Source organism: Lolium perenne, chromosome 1, assembly GCF_019359855.2.
Source record: "Lolium perenne isolate Kyuss_39 chromosome 1, Kyuss_2.0, whole genome shotgun sequence".
Lineage (NCBI taxonomy): Eukaryota > Viridiplantae > Streptophyta > Magnoliopsida > Poales > Poaceae > Lolium > Lolium perenne.
Genome location: NC_067244.2, coordinates 188269325 through 188279897, shown reverse-complemented (window position 1 = coordinate 188279897; position 10573 = coordinate 188269325). Strand labels below are relative to the sequence as shown.

Here is a 10573-nt window from a genome sequence, read left to right as displayed (position 1 = left end):
AGTTGATGGCGTCCCCAGGAACATGGTTATCGCACAACGAGCAACTTAATAAGAGATAAAGTGCATAAGTACATATTCAATACCACGATAGTTTTTAGGCTATTTGTCCCATGAGCTATATATTGTAAAGGTGAAGAATGGAAATTTAAAGGTAGCACTCAAGCAATTTACTTTGGAATGGCGGAGAAATACCATGTAGTAGGTAGGTATGGTGGACACAAATGGCATAGTGGTTGGCTCAAGTATTTTGGATGCATGAGAAGTATTCCCTCTCGATACAAGGTTTAGGCTAGCAAGGCTATTTGAAACAAACACAAGGATGAAGCGGTGCAGCAAAACTCACATAAAAGACATATTGTAAACATTATAAGACTCTACACCGTCTTCCTTGTTGTTCAAACTCAATACTAGAAATTATCTAGACCTTAGAGAGACCAATTATGCAAACCAAATTTTAGCAAGCTCTATGTATTTCTTCATTAATGGGTGCAAAGTATATGATGCAAGAGCTTAAACATGAGCACAACAATTGCCAAGTATCACATTATCCAAGACATTATAGCAATTTACTACATGTATCATTTTCCGTTTCCAACCATATAACAATTAACGAAGCAGTTTCAACCTTCGCCATGAACATTAAAAGCTAAGAACACATGTGTTCATATGAACCAGCGGAGCGTGTCTCTCTCCCACACAAGCATTTATTCAAAAAAAAACAAAAACAAAAGCACACAGACGCTCCAAGTAAAATGCATAAGATGTGACGGAATAAAAATATAGTTTCAGGGGAGGAACCTGATAATGTTGTCGATGAAGAAGGGGATGCCTTGGGCATCCCCAAGCTTAGATGCTTGAGTCTTCTTGAAATATGCAGGGATGAACCACCGGCGCATCCCCAAGCTTAGAGCTTTCACTCTTCTTGATCACATTGTATCATCCTCCTCTCTTGATCCTTGAAAACTTCCTCCACACCAAACTCGAAACAAACTCATTAGAGGGTTAGTGCATAATCAAAAATTCACATGTTCAGAGGTGACACAATCATTCTTAACACTTCTGGACATTGCTCAAAGCTACTGGAAGTCAATGGAACAAAGAAATCCATCCCACATAGCAAAAGAAGCAATGCAAAATAAAAGGCAGAATCTGTCAAAACAGAATAGTTCGTATTGACGAATTTTATTGAGGCACCAGACTTGCTCAAATGAAAATGCTCAAATTGAATGAAAGTTGCGTACATATCTGAGGATCACTCACGTAAATTGGAATAATTTTCTGAGTTACCTACAGAGAATTTTGCCCAGATTCGTTACAGCAAAGAAATCTGTTTCTGTGCAGTAATCCAAATCTAGTATGAACCTTACTATCAACGACTTTACTTGGCACAACAAAACACAAAACTAAGATAAGGAGAGGTTGCTACAGTAGTAAACAACTTCCAAGACACAAATATAAAACAAAGTACTGTAGCAAAATAACACATGGGTTATCTCCCAAGAAGTTCTTTCTTTATAGCCATTAAGATGGGCTCAGCAGTTTTAATGATGCACTCGCAAGAAATAGTATTTGAAGCAAAAGAGAGCATCAAGAGGCAAATTCAAAACACATTTAAGTCTAACATGCTTCCTATGAAGTGGAATCTTGTAAATAAACAAGTTCAAGAAGCATAATGCAACAAGCATAGAAAGATAAAACAAGTGTAGCTTCAAAAATTTCAGCACATAGAGAGGCATTTTAGTAACATGAAAATTTCTACAACCATATTTTCCTCTCTCATAATAACTTTCAGTAGCATCATGAGAAAACTCAACAATATAACTATCACATAAAGCATTCTTATTATGAGTCTCATGCATAAAATTATTACTCTCCACATAAGCATAATCAATTTTATTAGTAATAGTGGGAGAAATTTCAACAAAGTAGCTATCATTATTATTCTCATCAAGTGTAGAAGGCATAGTATAATCATCATAAAATGTACTCTCCATAGTAGGTGGCACCAAGAGGCTACTATCATTATAATCACCATAAATAGGAGGTAAAGTATCATCAAAGTAAATTTTCTCCTCAATGCTTGGCGGACTAAAAAAATCATGCTCATCAAAACCAGCTTCCCCAAGCTTAGAATTTTCCATAGCATTAGCAACAATAGTGTTCAAAGCATTCATATTAATAACATTCCCATTAGCATGCATATAAAGTTCCATGGGTTTTTTAATTCTCTCTTCAAACACATCATGTCCTAATTCAAGATAAAGTTCATAAAGATCTCTCATATTTTTGTTGTTTTCCATTATGCCTAACTAGTGTTAACAAGAAACAAAAAGATGCAATTGCAGGATCTAAAGGAAATAGCTTCGAGCACAAACACAATGGTGCCAGAAAAGTACTGTTACCTGGAACCGGAGTATGAGTGCCTTTTACCTTTCCTCCCCGGCAACGGCGCCAGAAAAGTGCTTGATGTCTACGCCCCCTCCTTTTCCTGTAGACAGTGTTGGGCCTCCAAGAGCAGAGGTTTGTAGAACAGCAGCAAGTTTTCCCTTAAGTGGATCTCCCAAGGTTTATCGAACTCAGGGAGGAAGAGGTCAAAGATATCCCTCTCATGCAACCCTGCAACCACAAAGCAAGAAGTCTCTTGTGTCCCCAACACACCTAATATGTGCACTAGTTCGGCGAAGAGATAGTGAAATACAGGTGGTATGAATAAGTATGAGCAGTAGCAACGGCACCAGAAAAGTGCTTTGCCCAGGATAGTAAACAAGCAGTAGTAACGCAGCAGTAGTAACGCAGTAAAACAGTAAACAAGCAGCGATATCAGTATTTAGGAACAAGGCCTAGGGATCATACTTTCACTAGTGGACACTCTCAACATTGATCACATAACAGAATAGATAAATGCATACTCTACACTCTCTTGTTGGATGATGAACACCATTGCGTAGGATTACATGAACCCTCAATGCCGGAGTTAACAAGCTCAACAATTCAATGTTCATATTTAAATAACCTTAGAGTGCATGAAAGATCAACACAACCAAACCAAGTACTAACATAGCATGCACACCGTAACCTTCACACTATGAAAGGAGGAATAGATCGCATCAATACCATCATAGTAATAGTTAACTTCATAATCTACAAGAGATCACAATCATAGCATAAACCAAGTACTTCATGATGCACACACTGCCAACATTACATCATGGAGGAGGAATAGACTACTTTAATAACATCACTAGAGTAGCACATAGATGAATTGTGATACAAAACTCATATGAATCTCAATCATGTAAGGCAGCTCATGAGATCATTGTATTGAAGTACATAGGAGAGAGATTAACCACATAGCTACCGGTACAGCCCCGAGTCTCGATGGAGAACTACTCCCTCCTCATGGGAGACAGCAGCGGTGATGAAGATGGCGGTGGTGTCGATGGAGGAGCCTTCCGGGGGCACTTCCCCGTCCCGGCGGCGTGCCGGAACAGAGAGTTATGTCCCCCAGATCTTGGCTTCGCGATGGCGGTGGCTCTGGATGGTTTCTCGTACCGTGGCTTTTTTGTATCGAGGTTTTAGGTCGAGGGGCTTCTTATAGGCGAATAGGCGGCGTCAGAAGGTCAACGAGGCGACGACACCATAGGGCCGCGCGGCCAGGGGGTGGGCCGCGCCACCCTATCATCTGGGGGCCCTGTGGCCCCCCTCTGGCGGCTCTCGGGTGTTCTGGATGCTTCCGGGGATTCTAAGATCTTCGGCGTTGATTTCGTCCGATTCCGAGAATATTTCCTTACTAGGATTTCTGAAACCAAAAACAGCAGAAAACAGGAACTGGCACTTCGGCATCTTGTTAATAGGTTAGTTCCAGAAAATGCACGAATATGACATAAAGTGTGCATATAACATGTAGATATCATCAATAATGTGGCATGGAACATAAGAAATTATCGATACGTCAGAGACGTATCAAGCAGCAATGATCAAAGAGAGAAAGGGGTTTAGGCAAAAATCCAGAGGATAATAGAGTGTATGCCAAAACCAGAATCATGCCTGCAAGGTGCTCGACACAATTGCCGCATGAAACTTCTTTTCAAAATTTTGAAATTCTTTTTGGTGCAACTCATTTATATATTTAATGTAATGGAATGGTGGTGGTGGTGTCCATTTTGGTGAAGGTTTGCAAGAATTCAAAATTGGTATGATCTTCTCATAATTTCAAAGTCTCCACTTGTCAAATCCCTACTGGTCAACCTGGTCAAAGTTAGGTATGGTGGTCAACATGAAAGTTGTTCACTTTGACAAGGTCTTGGATGACATGGCAATGGTTGACCAAGTTTTGTTTAGGAATCAGAAGATAAATGGGTGCAAAGTGGTGAAGAAAATAAAAATGGGACATATGACCATTATCATATGTGAATTGAATTTGAGATTTTCTTTGATTTGATTCTTGTTTGTTTGATGCATTTGTGTTTGTTTATCATGTATAAGTATTCTCCAAGCAATAAATCAAGCAATGGTGGCCTTTGGTGAAGATTTGCAAAATTGGCTTTATGTGTATGTGAGTGAAATTGGGATTTTCTCACTATTTGATTTCCCTCCATTTGATTTGACTTTTCTTGACTCTAATGTGATTCTTATTAGTTTAGAAACATTTCCAAACCATTGAAACCATTTCAAAAGGTCTTGTTCAAAGATTTGCAAAAATGGCCATAACACATAAGAGGTGAGGTGTCAAATTTTATTATTCTTGTAAATTGTTCCTCTTGCTTCACTTGGGCATGGGTTAGGGTCAATTTAGTGTTAGGTTAGGTTTAGAGAGGTTTTCCCATCATTTGGTCAAGGTTTAAAGTCATAGAACAAGAATTGGGTATTATGGCTATGTGTCACATATGCCTCTATGCATATGTTGCGTTTGAGTTTTAATTTGACTTGGCTTGACCTAAATGGTGTTGTTGAGTGTTGAAATGGTATATAGGAATGATCCCACCATTCATAACAAGTCTTAGGGTCAAGGATCTTAAATTCCCAAATTTGCTATTTTACTCTCATATGCCTCTATGGCATTTTTAGTTTCCTTTTTATTTTCTTTGGAAACAACTTGGGTTTGGTTTGATGAGTACTAGGTAAGGTGTATGAAGGTTTTCCAAACCTCTAAGCAAAGTAGAAAGGTCTAGGGTAAAGATTTGTAAAAATAGCCATAGGCACATATACCTTTTTCTTATTTAATTTCCTTTTATTTTATTTTAGCTAGGATGGTGAAAAGAGGGGTGAGGTTTAGGGTTTAAGATTATTTCAAAACTACTATTACAAGCAAACATGGCAATAGCACAAGAATTAAGCAGGATCACTATGTATCATACTTAATTTAATAAAAGTTTTTGTTGGTTCCAAAATTTGGAACTAGGGAAATTCATTTGTTTTGTTTTGAATTTTTGGGATGTTACACTATGGCGGCACCGTGCGAGACAAGAATAAGGTATTCCAGCCTCCTCGTCCACCTCATCGGCGGCAATCTCGCTGGTGGCATTGAGGAGGGCGAGGATTCGTCTAGTCGCCGCTTTCATGTTGTGGATCTCGTTCAGTCTACGCGTGTTAGAGGTTTGGTGTTAGAAGATTTGGATCAGTTCAAGGGTTCAATGGTGGCGGCTTTAGCTCTGGGGTGCTGGTCCTTAGGGGCACGTGCACGAATGCTTCCCGACTGTCATCAACATCGTCAGGCAGACTTCGGTAAGGGAGCAACGCGTCAGCGGCTCGTTCCAGCAACAGTAGTGGTTGTTAGGTGGTCCGAGTATCTCGATGTACTTTCTATTATGTTTGGGATGCTTTGTCCTTCTCGTGAACTCATGAAATAGATTCGGATCTTTCTCGCAAAAAAGTGCACCACTTTCTAAATCTTAGATTTTTATTTTCTTTTTGTATGTCTTGTATAAATAGAGTCAAAGGAGGGTGGCGGTACCCAACCCACCAGGAGTTGAACTCCAAGTTTAACGCGTTGGGGTGTCTCCTTGATGCGGATTCTTCTTCAATTTCTCATCAATGGGGATGATGCGGTTCCACGGCTCCCGCCTTCAATATGCGTCGTGTCGTGTGAGAGCATGCATTGTTTACCAAAAAAGAAATGTTAGCACTTCAGTTTTCTAGGTTTTCTGCTGAAAGTCGGCTTCGGTGTACCTAGGTTCGAAAAATATTTTTTCCCAAATTAGAAGGTGGATAGAGATTTGAGAAGAGACATGGCTAATTCGAACAATCCGCCCCACGGCAAAATACACACAAAAAAGATTAAAAAAATGCATCAAACCATGCTTAGCAGCGGTTAGGGTCAACATGCAAGGCACATTTTATCATTTGTGTTACTCTTATGAACTCAAAATATCATATAATGACCAGAGTAGTTAGCTCGAATGGTCAATTAAAAAGAAAATTTATAAACTGAAACAATATTAGCCAAGCAAAGCATGGCTATATCGTAATAGAAAGCTTTGTTCCCTCGGACACTGGCATCCAAGGGCGATTAGGTTTTCCACCTAGAGCTGCTCCCACAGCCTCCAATCACCTCGCTGTCATCAGGGGTGGCCTCCTTTCCTCCTTTCCTACCCTTGAGGGTTGTGAGGACTCCTTCCTCGGCGGCACCTTTCCACCTTTCTTTGCGTGAGTTACGAGGCGAGGCAACGTAGATGTGGGGTGACTCGATGGGGATCTAAGGGTGGTCGGTGGACCCCGTGATACATCAACACACCACTGGATGATGGCAGCGGCACATTGTTTTCGCACCCTCCTCATTAGGCACGTACTGTAGCAATTGACCCTTTCGCTTTGATTGCAGTATCACGCTTCTCCTCTCGAGGTCTTCGATCATTAGGTTATTTTGGTGGTCACACATGCATCAACTTTCACTGGTTGAGAGATGTTAGGGTGTGATTGGTAGCCTGCATGCAGCCATTTTGGTGCTCCTTAGAGACAACTTCACTGAGAATAGGCTCACAATGGTCACATATGCATCCACTTTCCTCTATGTTACGTAAAGACTTGCTTGTCTGAACTTTCCTCTATGTTCTGTACTTCTATAGATGGAACAAATGCTGCCTGCCTATTCAATTCCATCCCATCCGCATGTTATTCTTTTTTGAAATAAGGATTGTAGATAGAATTGGCGTATCCAGTTTAGCTCAATAGTAGATTTTGAGCAATGCAATAGTCCCGGAGAGAAAGATTTTTTTTATTTTACATGATATGTATGCCGAAATTCTTTGTTTCTATGACATATATTTCTTTTCATGGAGAAAATCGCTAAATGGTTTAGCCGCCGCTATAGATTCTATAGCTTCTGGACAAGGTATCCAGTAAATCAAATAGCCAGTTTCCTTGGTTCCTACCGAGCCTGGCCAAGGACTTTTTTTTAGCAGCGTGCGAGCCATAACGCAAGTGACGCCCAAGACTCTAAACACATGATAGTTTGGAGAGGATGCGGGTAACAATCACGCCCTAGTGCTTGTGCGCAAGTTCTCGTTGTTGGTTGTGATTTGAGCAAAGATGTACACTCAGAAAGGAAAATGACAATATTAATGTATATTCACGTGTCAATCGTAATCTTTCCAAGTTGGGCGTCAGATTTTGTATAAATTCACATTCACTAGTTCTCTCGATCTGCTGCTATAGCTAATGGCGAATTCGCGCACAATGGGAGTATGACAAACCAATGCAAAGTATGTCCAGCTGGCAGAAATTCATGTCACTTCACCATAATAAGTACACAAAAAATGTCCCACTGAGGCCTTGTTTTGCACAGGCTGTTTAAATGGGAATATTGTGTGTAAACCGAGTGATTCTGCGTGGGCCGGGTTGGGCTGGGAAATACACTCCCAAGCCCATCAAAACTGCAAAACAAGGCCTGAAGTTCCCCAATTCGCAATCTCGCACGCCACACCACACCACCACTGTCTCGAAACCCTTCCGCGCCTCCCCAGCCATGGAGGCCGCGGTGGCGGCACTGGAGGCGGCCGCGGAGAAGACCGCTGGAGCGGCGTCGGCCGCGAAAGAGGCTGCCCTGGCGGCCTCAGCTGCTGCGACGGAGGCTGCTGGGGCGGCCACGGCTGCGAAGGAGACCGCGGTGGCGGCCTCGGCCGCTGCGACGGAGGCCGCAGGGGCGGCCACGGCTGCGAAGGAGGCCGCGATGGCGGCCTTGGCCGCCGCTGAGCAGGCGGCGGCGACATCATCAGCAGCGAAAGAGGCTGCGGTAGCGGCGGAGGCTGCTGCAGCGGCGACCGCGAGGGAGCTGGCAGCGGCGATGCGCTATTCTAAGAAGCGTAGATTCCATCAGATCGACGACGGAGGGAGTCGCGGCGACAACCGCGATGACAGGGGAAACCTCGATCTCATCAGCGCCCTCCCCAACGACATCCTCGGCAGCATCATCACCCTCCTCCCCACCGAGGACGGCGCCCGCACACAGGCCGTCTCTCGCCGGTGGCTTCCCCTCTGGCGCTCGGCGCCACTTAATCTTGCGGATGATTTTATCGGCTCGGTCTCGAGCAGCAAGGGCATGGCCTTGGTCTCAAAGATCCTCTCTGGGCACCGTGGCCCTGCCCGCCGCTTGTCGCTCAAGTTGTTCCCCGTGATTAACGGTTGGCTTCACTCTCAAGCCCTCGACAGCCTAGAGGAGCTCGATCTCGCCAACCTCATGGACATGCCGCTGTCTGTGTTCCGTTTCGCTCCCACGCTCCGCTTCGCCAGATTCAGCCGTTGCGGTTTGCCCAATTCGATTTCAACGCTGCGTCTGAATTTCCCGTGCCTCAAGCAGCTCACCCTGCACGGGATCCCCATTATGGAGGATGCTCTCCACAACTTGCTCTCTGGATGCACTGCCTTGGAAAGCCTTGAGCTGACGTATTTTTCTGGCATAGGTGCCATCTGCATCAGCTCCCAAACTCTTAGGAGCTTAGCCTTCTGCAGTAATCCCGGGTGGAATAGTTTGGAGCTAGTAATCAAGGACGCCCCTTCTCTAGAAAGATTGCTACCGCTATATCCAGACTGGGGTCGAGTGACCATCGAGGTAATCCGAGCACCTAAACTGGAGGTATTGGGTTTGGTATCTAAAGGGTTATCCAAATTCCAGTTTGGAACAACGATTTTTGAGGTAGCAGCAGCCTTCGTCCATCGCTCGTTGGCATTCCTATGCACAAGCTATTATTCATACTAACACCTTTTCTTTTCTGCAGAAAATGATTTCTGTCAGCTTAACAACCAAAATTGACACCATGAAGGTTTTGGTTCTCGACTCTATTGGGCCTAATCTGGATGCTGTTGTTGACTTCCTCAAGTGCTTCCCCTGCTTGGTGAGGCTGTATATCATTGTGAGTACACATATTTGCCTGCTTTAAAAGTCAAAATAAGTATTTGATACACTTATGATCTAGCCAATTATGATGCTGTTAACTTGTTAGCAACTGTCTTTATATTGTTTTTTCTCTCCATGTCCAGTCACACCCAAAAAAGGATATGAATAATGCAAGGAAGTATGACCGGTTGGATCCAATTGAGTGCCTTGAGCTCCATCTAAAGAAAGTGGTGTTAATGAATTACGATGGCAGCAAGAGGCCATCTGTTGAATTTGCCAAGTTCTTTGTTCTGAATAGTAAGTTGCTAAAAGAGATGGAAATCGAAGTTCTTAACAACCGAAACGACAAATGGATGGCTAATCAACGCAAGCAGCTATGTGTGGATAATAGAGCTTCTCGAGATGCTCGAATTGAACTGAAAATCGGTACCAAGAAATCTGGCTTACCCAAGATGGATACCCATGATTTGTCAATGGCTGATCCCTTTGAAAGCGGAGCCTTTTGTTGATACTAGAAGTGTAGTTGATGTCCATCCCCAAGATTGTGTTGTTTTGTTGAAAGCAGAGTTTTTGTATGTCTGTAATCTAATGCTGTCCACCCTCCAGTCGCTCTATGATATGATGTATGGCCAACTCAATAATAAACCAGGATTGAGGAGGTGGTGTAACAACTATCTAAGCTCAGGCTTCAAATTGAAAGCTGGAAAGTTTAAGTTGCTAACAGAATGCTAGTTTAAGCTGCTAAGTTAAGTTGGCATTGGTCGTTTTGTTCATGTTTGGTGTTGTACTGTAAGCTGATAATATCAGCAGCTACTATTTCTCTATTTTGAACACTTGCTTTGATGAAAAAGGATGGCATTTGTGCCTCTTGTCTAAACTCTAAAACATATGTAGTCCGAAGCTTATTCACTTTCCAATGTGCATGGCAACTTTTCTGCCTTATTGAGATTGAGCAGAACATTTGCAAACTTGGTTCTGCCAACAATGCTTGTTTAGTAACAAAAAGTTGTCTCCTTCATGCAATTGATATCTGTTGCCTTACATTTATCAGAAAACTGTCCAGAGCAAGAGCTTTGTCATGCTGAAAAATGTTGGTGCGAGGGAAGACACCTCATCGTGACCCTCCGATATTTGATGAAGCTGGTCGAGATGTGGCAATTACATGGTGAAGTTCTTTTTTTATTTGAAAGGCAACATGTCGTATTTCATTACAAGGACATGCTGACTAAATCGTCAGCTACA

The 10573-nt window shown here is 42.7% G+C and overlaps 1 protein-coding gene across 3 annotated transcripts; it reads left to right on the top strand.

Annotated features, from left to right (window-relative positions):
- The first annotated feature begins 7895 nt into the window (after positions 1 to 7895).
- On the top strand, positions 7896 to 10208 carry LOC127316179 (FBD-associated F-box protein At1g66310-like). 3 transcript variants are annotated; one of them, XM_071820503.1, is made up of 4 exons: positions 7897 to 8319; positions 8350 to 9130; positions 9213 to 9347; positions 9475 to 10208. In XM_071820503.1, the coding sequence occupies exons 1-4, from the start codon at positions 7964 to 7966 to the stop codon at positions 9838 to 9840; spliced, it is 1638 nt and encodes a 545-aa protein (XP_071676604.1). In that variant the 5' UTR covers positions 7897 to 7963; the 3' UTR covers positions 9841 to 10208. The 3 variants fall into 3 exon arrangements, with proteins under 3 accessions (XP_071676606.1, XP_071676604.1, XP_051202553.1); XM_071820505.1 differs by having other exon boundaries at positions 7896 to 9130; XM_051346593.1 differs by having other exon boundaries at positions 7897 to 9046.
- The last annotated feature ends 365 nt before the right edge of the window (positions 10209 to 10573 follow it).